This window comes from Perna viridis, chromosome 5 (assembly GCF_037379345.1).
Source record: "Perna viridis isolate PV_CMFRI_1.1 ecotype Kerala chromosome 5, ASM3737934v1, whole genome shotgun sequence".
Lineage (NCBI taxonomy): Eukaryota > Metazoa > Mollusca > Bivalvia > Mytilida > Mytilidae > Perna > Perna viridis.
In genome coordinates this window covers 21497948-21515994 of record NC_142449.1, presented here as the reverse complement: position 1 = coordinate 21515994, position 18047 = coordinate 21497948, and the positions used below count along the sequence as shown (strand labels likewise).

General features: G+C 32.0%; 1 protein-coding gene across 2 annotated transcripts; it reads right to left on the bottom strand.

Annotated features, from left to right (window-relative positions):
• Positions 1-4795: 4795 nt before the first annotated feature.
• On the bottom strand, positions 4796-17016 carry LOC148616490 (enoyl-CoA delta isomerase 2-like). Of its 2 annotated transcripts, none has more exons than XM_088583573.1 (10): positions 16918-17016; positions 10822-10975; positions 10332-10430; positions 9522-9695; positions 8793-8865; positions 7712-7814; positions 7402-7522; positions 6563-6652; positions 5621-5764; positions 4796-5080 (listed from the first exon to the last, which is right to left on the bottom strand). In XM_088583573.1, exons 1-10 carry the CDS (start codon positions 16965-16967, stop codon positions 4922-4924), a joined length of 1167 nt encoding a protein of 388 aa, XP_088439699.1. In that variant the 5' UTR covers positions 16968-17016; the 3' UTR covers positions 4796-4921. The 2 variants fall into 2 exon arrangements, with proteins under 2 accessions (XP_088439699.1, XP_088439700.1); XM_088583574.1 differs by lacking the exon at positions 16918-17016 and adding an exon at positions 16680-16780.
• Between the last annotated feature and the right edge of the window lie 1031 nt (positions 17017-18047).

Here is an 18047-nt window from a genome sequence, read left to right as displayed (position 1 = left end):
GGGAACATCTAATAAATTAAGAACATATTCATCATCTGTAGGTCATTCTCAGGTCTTGAAAAGTGAGTTGATCTGGTCAAAACTATTAGCTTTGAAAGATTCTGTCTCATGAAAATAACACCACAGTACTCTTAGATATATATCATTTTTACTGGCACCATTTAATGAATCACTTGATTAATTTGACACTTCCTTAATTAAGGATTAGCTGTTTTTCTGTATCAGATTATCCAAAAAGTTAACAAGTCTATTAACCCTTTAAATATTTCTAATTCCAGCTTTTTGACATGTGTATTTATTCTACAACAGATTGTTTACCCTATTACCACATCAATGGTATATCTTATACCATAACATTCCTCAAAACATACCTTGTTCTTTTCATAATAAACAAAATCTAGTTCAGATATTACATTAGCCTGCTGCCATGTTACACATTTCTGATGGAGGTTAGGTGAAATTTTTATAGAAATGATCCCTGATCTTTTTGCAACATGAAAAAAACTTAAATTGGATTTTAGCTCCCTCAGCAACCATCTATTTATCTAGCTTGAAGCACTTCTATATATGATGTCTAAACTTCTTATAAAGTTTTATTGCAATTTATTGAATGATTTAAGAGGAGTTATGCCAACAAGAGATTTTGAAGAATGGACAAGGTGAATCATATACAGTCTAACCCCAATTTTCCAATGAAATCATAGCCTGTTTGTTTGTGGTTGTATAACTTGTATTTAAGTGACTTACTCTACAGTGAGACATAATATTCCTCATCCATAGAAACCCTGAATCAGAATTATTATGAACTGACATATATTATAATCTATTTATGCCACAATTAAATATAGATTTGCAGTTGAGGGATATAAAATATGATTGCATGATCTGAATCAGATATGAAATAAACATGTACAGATATTTATATAAACTGTTATTATAACACATCATCAGATCATATGAAATCCTTCAAAATACTTTCCTAAAAAAAAACCTTCATTATTTTGATTATCAGAGGCTCCCAATGAGAGAGACATGTTAAAATATCATTTGAAGGCAGAAATTAATTTGCCATAAATACCAGTTTCATGACCGAGAGTAAAAGCAAGTCGACCATGATTAGAACAAGGAACAAGGTATTCATGATCAGAACACACAGACTAAAACATGTATAGAAGATACTTTATATCTTGGCATTTGCATGAAGATCTTGTTTTACTTCGATATTTTATTTTATGTTTCAATTAATCCTGTTGTTTAACTTACAGACAACTGAATTGAATTAATTTTTTACCTAGGTACTCTTTTCCATGTTTTTAAGTATACCTGTGGCGTTTAATAGTTCTTTTACAAAGTTCAAATTTAACAAATCCCACGTCACATTATTATGTTAATGTGCATCAACACATCAGTGCTTTCTATCTTGGCATTATCATGAAAACCTTGCTTTACTCAGACATTTTATGATATAGTTTCATTAAATTTTTTGGACGTGTTTTATTGATATTTTTGTTTGAGTAAATGTGGTGTGCTTATCAGTTGCTTTTGGATTTTGAACTGGCTAACATAAAAAGTGAGAACTCTTTCAAGGTAGATATAGCTTGTTGTCTTTTGCCCTATTTATTAGTTTTTTTTCTGTATTGATCTCAAGAGTTAAATCCAGGTTTTTATAGTTTTTTTTATTGTTGTATTTTCCCACCACTGATCCGGGTTAAGGGAAAGGTTGAGTGCTCACAAACATGTTTAACCTTTCCACATACTTTATGTGCCTGTCCCAAGCCAGGAACCTGTAGTCCAGTGGTTGTTGTTGTTATTATGTACATTGTTACTCATTTTACATTTTTACTATAGATTAGGTCAATTTTCGTTTTTATGAACAGTTACACTTCATTTATTTTGAGGCCTTTTACAGCTTGCGTTATGCTATGGGTTTTGCCCATCATTGAAGACCATGTGGTAACATGTTAAAGTTGACTTGTTTATTGCTTGGCTTTTGGTGGATGACTGTCTCATTGGCAATCATACCTCATCTCTTATTTTTAAAGAACAAGAAATCAGGCAAAATATCATTCATAACACTATTAACTAAAAGAATACATATAGAAACTAAAGAATGAATGAGCAACCATGATCTAACTAAAAAGTTGGAGTATAGACCAGGTGCACTGGTAGGGTAACTGTTAGCAACATCTACTTTTGTAGAAACACCCACTGAGTTGCTCATATAATGCCAAATCTGGGTTAAACAAAAGAAGGGAAGTACAACATTGAGAAAAGTATTATAGCATCTAGAGCTATTCAGACAAAACATCAATCATTCTAGTTGAAAAAAATCCCTAGAAACCATGCATGAACCCCAAAAAGTCATTCAAATGTAAATGCAAAGTAGGGAGTTCAAAATAACATCATCTGATGATGAATGTATGCAAGTTTCATCATATTCCATTTGGTGGTTTCAGAGGAATTGCAGATTATATCTCATATTCTACCTTATTGAGCATTACAAATATCAAATCACATCATATACAATTAATAGACACTATCATAAGAGAACGCTAGATAGTGTATGTAGTGAAAATACACAGAAATAACATAAAAACTAAAAGGTTACATACAGACACCATTCACTGAATGCTTAGATAAAAGTATGGATATGGTGAAATGCAACATATGCACCAGTGTTTAACTTAAATACAAAATAGTAAATAGAGATCACCAAAGGTCTTCAACACAAAGTGTAAACACACCTTAAAGTAAACTCTGAAAGGATCTACTGTGAAAGTACTACTGTTTGTGGGGTATCAATTTTCATGGTTTTTTTGGGTAGGCCAAACCACGAAATTTGGTTCCCAACGAAAAGGAGATTCCCATTAATGTGTATACTAAACACCTCAAAACCAAGAAATCAAGAATCCATGAACACATGTTTCTTCCCTAATCGACGAAAATTGGTATCCACGAATTAAAGTACTTTTACAGTATGTAAAACCTTCAAATTACATCTAGATCTGACAAATAAATATTTAACTTACCATTAGATTCTGGAATCACATCTGTAAAATCACTTTTCTCATCTTCACCACAGAACCAAATATAACATGCCATCTTAGATATCATGGTCCATAGACATTTAGTCTGTTGATGATTACTTCTTGAAACCTGTACTCAATGTGAGCATTGGTACATTGTCAGAGTCAATATTATGAATATCTCAGACTGTACATCCACTTCACAGATTCACTAACATTGGTGCATTGGTAGTCAATGTTATATGAACACCATAAACCATAGGTCACATTAAGTAAAAATAGGTTTTATTATATCACCTGAATCAAAGTCTTTTCCATGGTAGATCAAAAACATCAGTTATTAAAAGAGAATATATAACAAATTTTTCAGTTAGAATTTCCTGTTTTTAACTGATGTTGACTTAAGCCTTTTTGTATGTAGTATGAGAAAGCTAAAAACAATACATTCTTTCTTCAGTGGACTATGGTTGGTTTGGTTTTCCAAGATATGTCAATTATATTTACAATTTTAGCAGAGCACAATGTTAAAACGATTTTCAATTTGTGGGCTGCTGCAAAATTGTAATACTTACACCAAGGACATGAAGTTGCACACATGGTCATGCCTGGCACGTATACCCCAAGATGTACAGGAAGTTCATACTGGACAACAACCAAAACACCTTACAACACATGCCCCAACATATGTCTCTTCTATATATAGCCATATACCAAATATGTAATAAATCGATTCAGTGAGGGCTGGGACTTTTGTGACAAAAATGTTCTCTAACATGATAAATTATCATACCACATAGCGAAAATCTGGAAACAGAAACTTGATATCAGACAGCAACCCGAACTGCTCACAACATATGCCCAATATATATAAGCCAACATACCAAATTTTGATTAAATCCTTCCAGTGGGAGCGAAGTTTTTTGTGGTGAAATTTTTGCAGACATACAAGGTGATTCCAATAAATGACCCAAGTCACATAGTGGGGGTATAAAAAACCCACTAGCTCTTCATGATTTAAGATAAAAAAAATTCTTAAGAACATCAAATGATTACATTGGTCTACACTGGGTGAGGTATTTGTATTTTTTATTCTGGTTTCACAATGTAAACAAAAATCAACTGCCAAGACAATACTAGCCCCACTGCGAAAGAATCAGTGAAGGACTGATCTTTCCGGTGGACAAAAAAAAATTACTACTTTTCTACCTCCACTGAACGCAGCACTCCAACTGTTTTACAAAACTTATAAGCTCAACTATCACAACAGTATATATAACTGTAATTTTGTTTCTTTATATAATTTCTCCATTTTAGAAAAAGTCATTCAGACCAAATGGTAAAACAAAATATTTATTTTCATATTACATTTGTACTAACAAAAAATAATGATCATATCTTGTGATTTTTTAAGATTCAATTTATAAACTAGAATTTTTATAGAATTTGTATGCCAAACTTGAGGTTTCCTCAAAGAATTTGCTTTAGTCAGAAGTATTGAATAAATATTTTTGTTGATAAATTGTCAAGGTAAAGCAATTAATTTAAAAAAAAATTATATTCCCCTAGTAAAGTAGATACACTATTATACTGCCTGTTTATATTCAGACTCAAATATTACTAAATATTAAGTATCTATAACACTTCAATTATCAAGTAATATTTATTAGTAGTAAACTTCATTTAACTAGCAATAAATATAATTTCCCACAAAAGTCAACATATAAACTTCTGTTTTATGTGGCAACAAAAGTACTCTGACTCTTAACTCATTTTTCTTTTTTTATAATATTCTTTAACACATTCATGCATAATGTTTTAATTACTAAAGTGATAAATGCCATTTAATAAAATAATCTTTAATAATTTCAATAAATAAATCACAGCCTATTGATAGTTTATAGTTTAGATCCTTTACTTTGGAAAAATGCCATAATCGCATTCATGCATTCTTCAGATTGCCATCGCTCTACAAGAACATCACACTCGAATTTATTCACTTTGTATAATTTTTCTTTTTCCAATTCTCTTGATACCAATTTGCATTTTTGTAAACTCTGAAATGGTGAATGTTAGTGCATTAGCAATATGAAACCAAAAAGTTTTCATTTTTTTTTTTTATTTTTTGCACAAAAATAAATCTACTGCAAATTATTTCATAAAAAATAATTAAGTATAAATTTTTGTGTAAAGAATTTATATTGTGTTGTTTAGTTTAAACCACATTTGCTATATAACTATTGAAACTGACAATTGAAAATAGTTGGATATAAAAAACATTTAAGTTTCATTAATATCCTTTACAATGACTTTTTAAAAAGATTGAAAACCTTCCACTAAACTAAGAGGTGGTCTGGACTTTTTTTGCTTATATAAGAAGTAATTCTCATCTAAAAGAGCACTTAGTGGGTGGCAAATTACAAATTTTGTTTTCAATGATTAAAAAGAAGTAAATTAGAGCCATCCATTGCCGATTTAAAACAAACTTAGTCATAGTAGATATACATAAGGTATATATATAACTTGCCTGTGCCACCCATATAGGAACTGCCTGATTTTTACATTGACAGCCTCTTGAAATAATCCTTATTACTTACCACTTTGGGTAATTTGGCATACTGCAATAGCCTAGCTTCTGTTTCTTTCTGAAAGGTTTCATTTGGGAAAACCTCTGTAACCAAGTTTCTCTGACAGGCTTGACTGGCTGTTATTTTCTTGTTAAACAGGAGCATTTCACTTGCCTGAAAATAGATTAATCAATACAATAATCTTGGATTCAAAGACCCTGTCTTTACAGTGAAAGGTATTTCATTCAGGTTTTTGGCAGTGTCAGAGATGCTTACATATTTTTATCGATTATTTCAGTTTTTTTTTCTTTGCTTTTATTGTTCTTACTCAAAGCAATATTTTGACAATCAGATCACTGCACAGTTTCATAAACACTATCAATGATTTCCAATAACAATACTCATCTTGACTGTGACATCACCAATAGACCTAACATATACCTTACTAATAGGTCTATAAATATCAACAGCGTGTTTATCTTGACATACTGGGCTTGATACAATACGGTATGTACGTCTTGTCACGTGACTCTGTGATTTCATGAGAATGGGTCCTCATCTCCCATTCAAATGCATAGAGATTCGTCATTAACATAGCATTGAGTTCAATGGTAAAAGCAAAATATATTTTTGTGAAAAAATACTGATAAAAAGTGACAAATATCTAGTTCTACTGAATAAAAATGTTAAGAAAAGCATAGAAATAGAAGATTTTGCATAGTGATACAGCATTTTCATTTCCTGGAAGTGAACAATAAAATGCAGACCGGCCTTTGGATTTCAATACATTCTACATCTAAAATTCCGGAAGGAAAACTGAAACTAGAACGTGACTTAAAAACCCTATACCTGTAATAACTTCTGTCCAGATATGCAGAACAGACATTATTTACCTTGGGTTAACAGTAATAAAATTTCTTAAATGAACGTCACATGTATGCAACAGTAAAAAATATTGCTATTTGTACTTACATTTGCTGTTCCCATGATTTTAGGGAAGATATATGATGAGCATCCTTCAGGTGATTGTCCAAGCTGGGAAAATGGAGTATGAAATGTTGCCTGAAAGATATAATGTCACTAAGTATAGCAAGTCTTGTCAAATTAAAGCAGGATTTCCCTTGGTAAAATACTGAGCATGGGAAATGGTATGAATTTAAAAAATCTAACATGCTATGTCATAAGTTGATTTAGTTGGATAAAAATATATATTCCTGTATTTTTACAAGTGGATTATCTATCGGTCATATCTTTCATCCATAGAATTTGAAGTCCAATCATTGCAAAGGATAAAGAAATCAATAATAAGTATCAATGTACATGATAAGTTAAGACAATAATACAGATTCTCTAATGAATAATGATATTCTCCAATTTCTATAACATACTCATTTATATATTGATCAAAATTTTGGTCATAATAAAAACATGATAAAGTGATTATACCAACAATTGGTATAAACTTCTGTCCAGCAGATCCTAGTTTGCTTGCTTAAGAGTCATAACTAAGGAGCAAAATACACGTTTGAAACGCATGTAGAAGCACTCTTCCGCTAGCCTGCAGCAAGCAATTTCTTAATGGGGAAGTAAGAAGTCAAACAGAACTTGCACGCTGGGTCACCTAGTTTTGAATGTTTTTTTTAATGTTCAACATATCATAAGGCATGTAAACTTCACCCCAGTTAGTTCTGTTTCAGCAAACTTGCATGCTTGACCAGTTAGATAAAGTGTCTTATTTCTACCCTTGAATCATGATTATTTTAGCATGTTTTAGGTGTATCAAGTTTGTTTCACCATACTGGTATATTTACCTTATCTGTGGCATATACAACATCATAGAGTCCAAGAACTGTTACAGATACTCCAACAGCTGGTCCATTTATAAGACCTATCAGTGGCTTTGGGAAGTCTATAAAGGCATTCACAAACTTCCTGAAATAATCAGTAGATAAAACATTAACAAATTACAGACTGATTTTACATTTTCTTTTTCTTACAAATTAAAAGAAAAAATTCATCATTGAAATTTTCATTCTGAAAAATAATGTAACAGACTCACAAACATGAGTTTCACTATATATTCCCGATTATCTAATATCTCTTTCAATAAAGTATACCTACTCTAAAATATCTCCTCCTTTTTTAGCCATATCAGCAATGTCATTAGGAGAGACACCAGCAAAGTTCCCAAGGTCATTTCCACTGCAATAATAATCTCCAGATCCTGAAAAAAAAAAGAAGGTGTGGAACATTTTTTTTTAGTTCTTCTGGTCTTCACAAAAAGTCATAAGTGTATAGTTGATCGTAAGTAATGACGTCATAAACTAAAATAGCATTATGACGTCATGATTTACGATCAATTTCACACTTACGACTTTTTGTGAAATCGACGCCTGACCAATCTTGCCATGTTAGATTGGCAAAAAATGGGAAATTAAGGTAAATAAAACTGAATTGTCTAGGATCATCAAAATTAGCACTTGCCACCTTGGTGAGTGCTCATCACAATAATTAGCAATAGCCAAATGCAAATTTTACTTGGCTTTGGTGAGTTGGCCAGTAGAAGTTAGTAAAAACTGATAAACAGAAACTATTTGCTATATGCATTTTTTCACCACTCTTGACAATGTGTTTTTTTTTACTTTTATTTTCTATTTTACTTCATTCAATACTATTTTCTTACTACATATACCCAGTTAAAAAAATTGGATGGTTTATATTCATGTCATTATTCAAATGGTACAAGACCTATCATTAGATATTTCAGCTACAATCTTTTAAACCAAGGCTAGTATGTAGGGCAGATCCCGGATTCATTGTGCAGGAGGCAAAACACTAATTTTCAGACACAGAAAATTTATACTTTAGACAAACAGTGCTATTGTTCAACATCACAGAAGTGAGCTTTACTGTCATAAATCTTGACTGTAAAGCCTATAATATATGGCTGCTTAAAATAATAAAATTTCAAATTGGTTGAATCCATGTTCAATTTTGAGTAGTCTATTCTACCTTATTTGCATAAACTTATCAACACAAGAAAAGTCCCAAGTTATCTTGGTTTGGTCATGTGACCATTAACATTTCTAATTACAGGTTAGGTCAGATTATAGGAATTTAATTAGAAGCACCAGCTATACCAAAAATAACATGCTGACATATTACAGTAGATACAGTATTTACCATTGGCTATTTAACTTACCTGTCATAACAGCAATAGTACAGGACTTGTCATTGGCTGCTTCACTTAGGGCAGCACCAATCTCTTCATACATCTGGAATAAACATCTCAAATACAAGTATAGAAAATACTGAGCACTCTTTTTCTATAGTTTTCAGTATATTTTTACTGCCCAAATCAATCTGCACTAGTCAGTAAGATATGGCTTGTGAATGAAGGTAAAAAAAATGCAAGCAGTTAAAAGATATGAAATATAAAGAAGATTAAAACAACCAAATATAACATGTTATTGGTAACCTGTACTCAATTCCTTTGTTTTTGATGACAGATATTTTTCTTTCTCTTGTCCATAACAAAATCTTTGAAAATATCTGTTAAAACATGCGGAGTGATTGTGACATCATTAGAACTTCTTGAGTTTTGAAAGAAAATGATGTCACACATCACGAGTTTGTAGTTGCATTAAAATAATCAAAATTATTAGAGTACCGATAAACAGAATAATACATTTAGGTACTTTCAATTTAGATACTGACGGTGTCATGTGAAACATCTCAACACACGCTCATGCACTTGTCAAGGCATACAAGATATTGTCAGTATCAAAATCGAAAGTAATTATAATTCTTAATTTATCACCATGTAAAGATACAAATTGTACAGGTTAAAGATATTGTTTTATTTTGTAAATTTGTATATATTAAATGTTCAAAACTGTTAATCAGAAACCATAATTCAATTCAGAATTACCTTGAAATTTATCGCATTTTTCTTAGAAGGTCTGTTTAGAGTAATTTTATAAATTCCATTCTCCACATTCACATTTAGTGTTTCAAACTTTCCAGTTGGAGCGCTGGCTGCAGCTTCAGCTTCTTCACCTGCCAAACCATTGATCAGATCAATATAAGTTTTCTGAGCCTCGTCCTGAAATTAAGAGTAAACTGGGTTTTTTTCAGAAATGGGATGACAATAGGCAATAAGAGACAATTAATAATTTTTTAGCTGTAAAAACAGGGAATCTCAAAAAATGGTCTAAAAAATATCTATTGTTTTCTATTCTTTATTCTTTTTACTATCTGAATAGATATTTTCTGATAATTATTTGTGAGAATTCAGAGAATTTTAAATTCATTTAATTCTGAAACAAAAATTCACAAAAAGCATCACCAGTGTTTTCAGTTCCATTTTTCAGACAAGAAAAATAGAATAAAAATGAAATAGGACAACAATCTACCTTCCATTAAGACAAATGTTCCATAAAAAAATCAAAATCCATACTGTATGACAGGTTGAATGGCATACAGAGGTACAGACAGTACCATGCATAATAGTGTAACATAGTTAATTAAAATCAAGGGAAACAAGAGGGAATCATACGTATGTATAGACAATACAGCAAAGGACAATGATTGATAGTTACACTTACATAGTTATTCAACATGAAACTCATTTTGTCATGCAAAAGTAATTGATTTTTATATCAAGAAAGAAAAAAAAGGCAACTAAAATGTAGTTTGGTTTCACAGCAATTAATAAAAAATATCTTGTATTGAAAATCACCTGTGACATTGCTCCTAGACTGTTCCATGCTTCCCATTTAGCTTTACCTACAAAATCCATCATACCAGGCTTCTTAGCATTACATTTTCCAACCGTAGCCTAAAAAAAACATGATTTTAAAAATCAATATGACTCAAGATAAGATATAAACCCTGAGTTTGGATAATCTCCCCTTACTTGTATTTAACAATACCTTTCTTCTCTGTGCATGATTCATACACAACATATAAATGATCTTCAAAATCTCTAAAATGGAGATGTTTTGCTTGTAAGTAAGAGGAAGATGGATAAAGAGACAGTAGTTCCTCTACAACCCCAAAAATGTTTATACAATGTAAATATAGGTAACATGTAGTTTTATATTATACATGTAAATGCCTGATATAAGTATAGGTGTATACAACCATAATGTACATGTTAATCAATAGTAAAATGTTTAACTAAACAAAGACAACAGAATGTCAAAAAGTATCCAAAACACTAGAAATACCTGTTTAAACAAAGCATAAATCCTGAGTTTGACATCATTTCCAGGTTCCTCCTTCAGAGTATTTAGACGTGATTTAGCCTGATCAAACTCTGCATCATAAGCTCCCATGACTGGTTTAGATCTCTGCAATCCTCTTGTCAAAATAAGGTTTACACTATAATAATAAAAAAATGTACACAACTTAAGTTATCTTTTTCAATAAATACCTATTAGTGTTAATGTACATGTAGTTAGCATATTCTAGGAACACAATAAAAATAAAACCTTACTATTTTGGTGAAGACCACTGAAATTTTTAAAAGGAAACTCAGCTTGAAACATTTCCAAGTCTTCGTCTTACCAAAACTTCTGTATTTACATGTACATTATCTACATTAACTGCAGTAACATTTTCAAACACCTATATGCATGTCTATGTAAATATTTTGAGAAGTTATCAGGAGCTCAACATAGTCTGCAGATCAATGATAGGCAAAAACTGGATTTTTTTTTTGAATTCTAAAGACACCACAATATTTCTGAGTCAAGATTTTATTTTATAATACACTAATACCAGAAGTCATTAATGTTACCTTAGTAAATGCTGATTAAGTAAATGCTAATAAGGACCAATGTTAGCATAGATAAAAAGTATGATTGGAAACTTTTCAATAACCAGAGGCTCCCTGGAGCCTGAATCGCTCAACTTCTTGTATTTTGCCTTTCAAAGGCAATAAATTAAACGAGAAGTTGTCCAACAATTTTGACTAAAGAAGTCTTTGGTAGGACTATCACAAGATCTTTTCAAGAATTGAAAGTTTCTTTTAATTTATCATAGTTTTCAAGATATTGACTGAAAACTATTAAAAAAAAAGTCATTTTCCCCTTTCAAGGGCAATAACTCTTACAAAGAGTCTGAAGACTTTTGTAGTCCTAATAATATGGATCATTCCAGCTATTGAGAGAGTTTGGATAAACCTAACAGTTTAGGAGATATATGTGAAAAACTACTGTCTGACCCTTATATTCTATTTTTAGTAACGGCGGCCATGTTTTTTTACCAATCAAAAATCCCCACATCAGTTCTATGTAGGATACCCCAAGGAACATTCATACTAAGTTTGATTTCAACTAGTCAAGTAGTTTCAGAGGAGAAGAGTTTTGGAAAGAAATAACATTTAAAATAGCAAGAATCGTTGAAAAAGGGAAATAACTCCTTCATGGCTTAACGGATTAAAACCAAAATTTGACCAGAGATAGATCTCATCATGCTTAACACGTTTACCAATGTCAAAATTCAGTTAAACCTAACAGTTTAGGAGATATATGCAAAAAACTACTGTCTGACCCCCTATGTTCTATTTTTAGTAACGGCAGCCATGTTTTTTGACGAATAAAAAATTCCCACATTAGCTCTATGCAGGATACCTAAAGAAACATTCATAACAAGTTTGGTTCTAATTAGTCAAGTAGTTCCGGAGGAGAAGAGTTTTGTATAATTGTTAACGACAACGACGGAAGACGACGGATGCCAAATTATGGCAATAGCTCACATGGCCTTTGGCCAGGTGAGCTAAAAAATGAAATCTTAGTATTGAATATGGAATCAGCATACAGAACAGTGAATCTGGAATAAAACAAGGTAGTGCAGGTATGACATGTACAATTTTAACATGAAATCTGAAGTACTGTACAGCAGTACTTCTAAAAATCTAACTTTTAGTAAGGTACATCTTTCTGACTCCATCCTGACATATTGTCCAAATGAAATACAGAAGGGTGGCAGGATAGGAGGAAATTCAGACTATGAATGATTGAATCATATGTACAATATGTATTGGACATCTCAGGTAATATGAGTACAATATATGTCTTTTTACAGGCCACACCTACCTCATACTAAAGGAAAATAATAACAGATGTGCAGAACTTGGATACAAATGTACAAGTTATGAACCTAGAAACTATTCTATCTTATTTATTTCTTTTACAAATTTTGTATTATTTCATTTGTAATAGGAAAGCATGATTTCCCTAAAAAAATTATAGGAATTATACTGTTGCCATCAAGGACTGAATGGTAATTTGAACCCTAAACCACTTGGTGACAGGCCAGTGACAACCTACATTTAGTTCTGCTGAAGAATTAATCCCCTAGCCAAGTCAATTAACTGGCTATTTAAATCTACTCATACCTGCCAACTGTCACTATTTCGCCAAATACCTCTAATGAACTTTGACTTGACTCAGACAAAAAATTAGTACTGGACAGACACTAAGTTCCAACATATACTTGGATGTCATGCAAAAATATCAGTTACATTAATTACTCAGAGTGAAGTGTATAACAGACTTTAAAATCTTTGGAATGCTTGACAAAAAAGAAGGATAAAATAAAATATATACTCAAAAGAAATATTTTTGATGCAAACCAAGTGCCAGTTTCAATGATTATTTTGGGGTTCTAGAGGACATATAAGCATTACCTCAGAATTTGGAAATAAGCAGAAAAATTAATCACACTTCGTCCCCTCATATTTCAAGTAGAGTGATCCTGGGGTATACTGATCAATTTGAGTGGTTCCTTATATCCAGGTGTATGATATGGTCCAAGCTACAGCCAAAAATGTCGGTGCAAAAATATATGAAATCCTATGGAATCAATAATTGAAGGTGTGTGGCCATTTGTGAGGGACTTCCATATGAGAGTAATTTTGACCTCAGTTCACAACAATACAACAGTTTACATAAACATTATAAACTCATAAAGAAGCCAATAGACAATATCAAAAAATCATCAATATTACAATGAATTAGAAGGTCCCTTGTGCATATTGAAATGTTGGCAGGTATGTCTACTACCATACTACCAACTACAACGCAGGTACACGTAGGTCATTCTGCCACACACTTCAAAAGTTCACATACACTTCACAATTAAGTAAAGAATCCTTAGGTCCACAGACTTATAATATGGCTCTGTAACTCACCTATGGGTTCTAAGAGTCATCACTGGAAGAAATATATGAATTTTACTTCAGTACCAGTCCATAAACTGACTATGGTACAAGTGATTAATGGTGTAGAAAAACCAACCAAACAAATAATGTGTTATGGTCTTCAGATTCTCTACTTTTATGTAATATTAGTCTTTTCTGTATTCAGATTTGCACTTTTGAGAAATTCACACATTTATTTTACACTAAAATCAACCAAAGCAAAGCAAATCAATAACGATAACTCTTGCAAAGTGTTTATTCGAAGTACAATCAATATAAATATTATCTCAAAAGTGCAACTCCCAAATTAAAAAAACCAAGACTGATGATGTGGTCTGTAACTGATTCTAAATAGAAAGTAAAAGAAAGGTTGCTGGGTTTTTGACATGCATGAATCACCTACTGTCTGATTTTTATAAAGACTGCTTCTAAACAAATCTAAGGACGAAATGATTTACCGCAATATAAATGTATCACGATACTTTTAGTAACAAAACAAAACTATACATTTGACTGAGGTTTTGATACAATACGATACAAGTCAAAATACAACTTTTTTTCAAATAATTGTTGAAATTACCATGCAAATAGTTAAGTAGGACATGTCTTGTGAGAAAAAATCTTTGTTAAGATCAAAGTTATTAACTCTAAGAGTGAAATCTGGCTTATAAAAAATTCTTTTTTAAATCTGTAAACATTTTTTTATTCTTAACTGAATAAAATATGTAGGACAACATACTGTTGTGTATTGTATCGAAATGTATTGTATCATCATACTTCTTTAATAGCTTTAAACAGTTGAATACATGTACATGCATAACCCTAAGAATGGTCAAACACTTTGGACCAAATTTGCACAGATGATGTTTGCAATGATACTGCATATTTAAACATTAATCATTATTCTACTTATGTTAACTGAATAAGCTAGAAGTGAAAAAAATCATAAAAAATGCATTCAACAGATATTTAAATTTGAATCAATCATAGACCTTACATACTTTTACATATATAGTATTAAAATTTACATTAATTTCCAATCTGCCATTGTTTTGTTAACAACATGCAAAAATGGGGAAAATGGTCAAAATGACACTTTCAAGAACCATAACTCCAAGAATTCTGAAATTTACATCAAAAATAGACATTGAAATACTGAAAATTGACATTAATCATCAATCTCCTTTCATTTTCAAAATAATTGGCAAAAACTTATAAAAATATCAACAGTGACTTTTTCAATGGCCATATTTCCAAGAAGGGACAACAGAAATAAGCACCAATAATAGATACTGAAATACTGAACATTTCATCAATTTACATTAATCATCAATCTGCTTCCATTTTCTAAATAATAGGCAAAAACTGCCTAAAAAAGTAAAATTAGCAAAGGGCAATAACTCCCAAATTAGTAATTCGATTATCCTGAAATCATAATGAATACAATTTTAGGAGCAGGCATGCCAAGGATTGTCACCAAGTTATGTCAAATTAACCACAGACAACCACGAATGCCAAGTGATAAGAAAAGCTAACATGGCCTTTAAGGCCAAGTGAGCTGAACATGAATTTTTTGTAACAAATATGGTATCAGCATAAAGGAAAATGATTCTGGAACTGAACTAGGTACAGTACACTCAGGGAAATTTGTTTCTTCAACACTCAAGTCAGAGTTTTAAATTCTTGTTAGTCCAGGGAACTTGTGAAATTTCTCAATCCAATTGCCAAAATCTACATGTATACTAGTAATACGAGTCAACAGTTTTTTGTCCAGCTTAAATCCAAACTGTTGGCACAATAAAACAGCGGTTGAGACAATTAGCAAGTGGTATTAATGACTGACAAATACAATGTGAAAATTGTAAAAGAAGACATTTCTTGTTGATACATACTTCATTACTGTCCTGTATAGAGCTAAAACTAATTGCAGTCTATTTGATGACAAGACATACATCGGAGACATTGTGTACAATGTGATTATTTAAATTTCTAAAAATAGACAACTACATGTATATGCGAGATTATTTTTATATGGGAGTAAACACCGGTCAGAATCGGTTAGAGTTCAAAAGTATTTAACAAAACTTATCATTAAAATAAAGATATATGAAGGTACAAAATGTAGTAAATGAAACATAATTTAAATAAAAAATGTCCAATAATTAATTTGAGGAACTTTTAAGGTTGAAAACGACTAGCTGAGGTCACCGTCTTGTCCTCCTTTGGACAACATATTGTTACCTATAATTATTACGGACAATGTTTGCAATCCTTATTAAGGGTTTCTACTTTACAATTCTACTGTTCACATTATATGGCTTGAGACCTGTAATTATTTTCTTTTATTTCTGGAAAAGCCGTTCATTTATCAAAACTATCAGAAACAAAAAGCGTCACCTGTTTTTACAAGTCCATCACTCAAATCTAATTGTTGGTACAACAATCAATATGTTCAAAGTGTTTTACATGTATTTATAATAATTGTAGTAATTATCAATTTAAAAGTGCAAAATCAAATTATCAACAAAAGATTGCATTATTACTTGATAAAAATATTAAATTAATACATTTTTCTACATTATATCTCTTCACTAACTGGACATTCATGTACAGAATTAAAAAAAAAAGTACCGAATTTTTAATGCATGGTCGATGGAAGTGTGATACTCTGCGGTACCACTAATTTCCCATTTTTTTGTATGGCACATTGTTCTGACCACTGACCTGACATATCAATATCTAAATAAAAAGAGGTAGGTTGCAGGGTCAGAGAAAATTTCATACCATCCTGCAATAAATTCAAAGCAAACCTATAAGGTGCAGAGACTTATAATAATGTTACAACATGATGTATGTGACCACTATTTCTTCCAAACTAACCCTTTATCTCAAATGTAGACAGGGCCTGCAGGAAAGCAAATGGTTGGGTTACATGTATGTAACAAAAAGGAAAGTTGGACTTTGAACTGAATTTCTATTGAACTGTTGTGTGCCCTGTCATGTTCTACAAAATTCAGGATAATATATTTCTACTTTCATTTTATCAAAATTTTGGGTTTTGGGTATTTAGTGTAAGTATTTATAACCGTTTTAGTTGCATAGTAGCCAGTATACATACTTTCGTAAAGTTGACAACTTTTGAAAAGACCTCCCTATGGAGGCAGCCATTTTATCCTGTAGCGCCACCTGCTGAATTAGGGGGTCTCACTAATTGCCGACAAGAGGCGACAAGAAATTGATTTAGCGACAAGAAGCGACAAGAAACTTGAATTAGTGACAAGAAACTTTGAATTCGCGACAAGAAGTTTGAATTAGCGACAAGAAACTAAAAAAATACCGACGTATCAATGAGATTTTCTAATGTCAAAAATTTGTTATTTGATAAAGGGTGCCCTTTATCTTCGGTCGACCCTGAATTTTATTCATTGTTTGGTGTCGATATATTTAAATCATTGTCTTCCGACATATTTGGGTCAATGTCTACTGACATATTTATGTTTTGCTCCATGTCTATTGACATATTTGGTTCAATATCTACTAATATATTTGGTTCATGATAAGTGTCTACCGAAATGTTAAGGTCTCTTTCTAACAATGCGTGGATACAGGGCTCGCTGTCCGATTCAGTCAAGTCATTGCGTAACCGTTCTCCAATTTTTGAATTTTTGGAGACTGTTCAATGTGGCCTATATTGGATGGCTCGTTCATGGATTTCAGTGTGGTATCAAATATTGTAGGACAGACCAATTTAGAGTTATTACAATTGCTATTTAAAGGAGGAAAGTCTTCTTTGCTTTCTATGCTTATGATAGATGTATCACAGGCGCGTAGCTGAGGCCAAATTGAAGTGTAGGCAAAATAACGGCGGGGGTCTGGGGGCCGCTTAAGGCCCCAAGCAGGTCCAGGGGGCAAAGCCCCCACCCCAAGCTCCGCGGAGATAGCGTTTTAGAGCATCATTTATGCCTCTCCTGGATGTATTTTATCTCCAAAAAAAATTGGCAAAATTAAGTGCAGGCAAAAGCTTTTTTGCCTAACGACAGCTACGCGCCTGTATCAGCACGTATGTTTACCAATGGTATAAAATGGTCGGGTGTCCATGTCTTGCTGAACCCGAAGCAAGACCCAGTCCACATTAGAACCATAGGTTCCTTTGCTTTTCCCTTTAGTGGATCAAAGGTAACATTAAGGATACCAACTGAGTTATCCATGAACCCATTTCTAGGTGGATACACTGACTGAATCGGACAG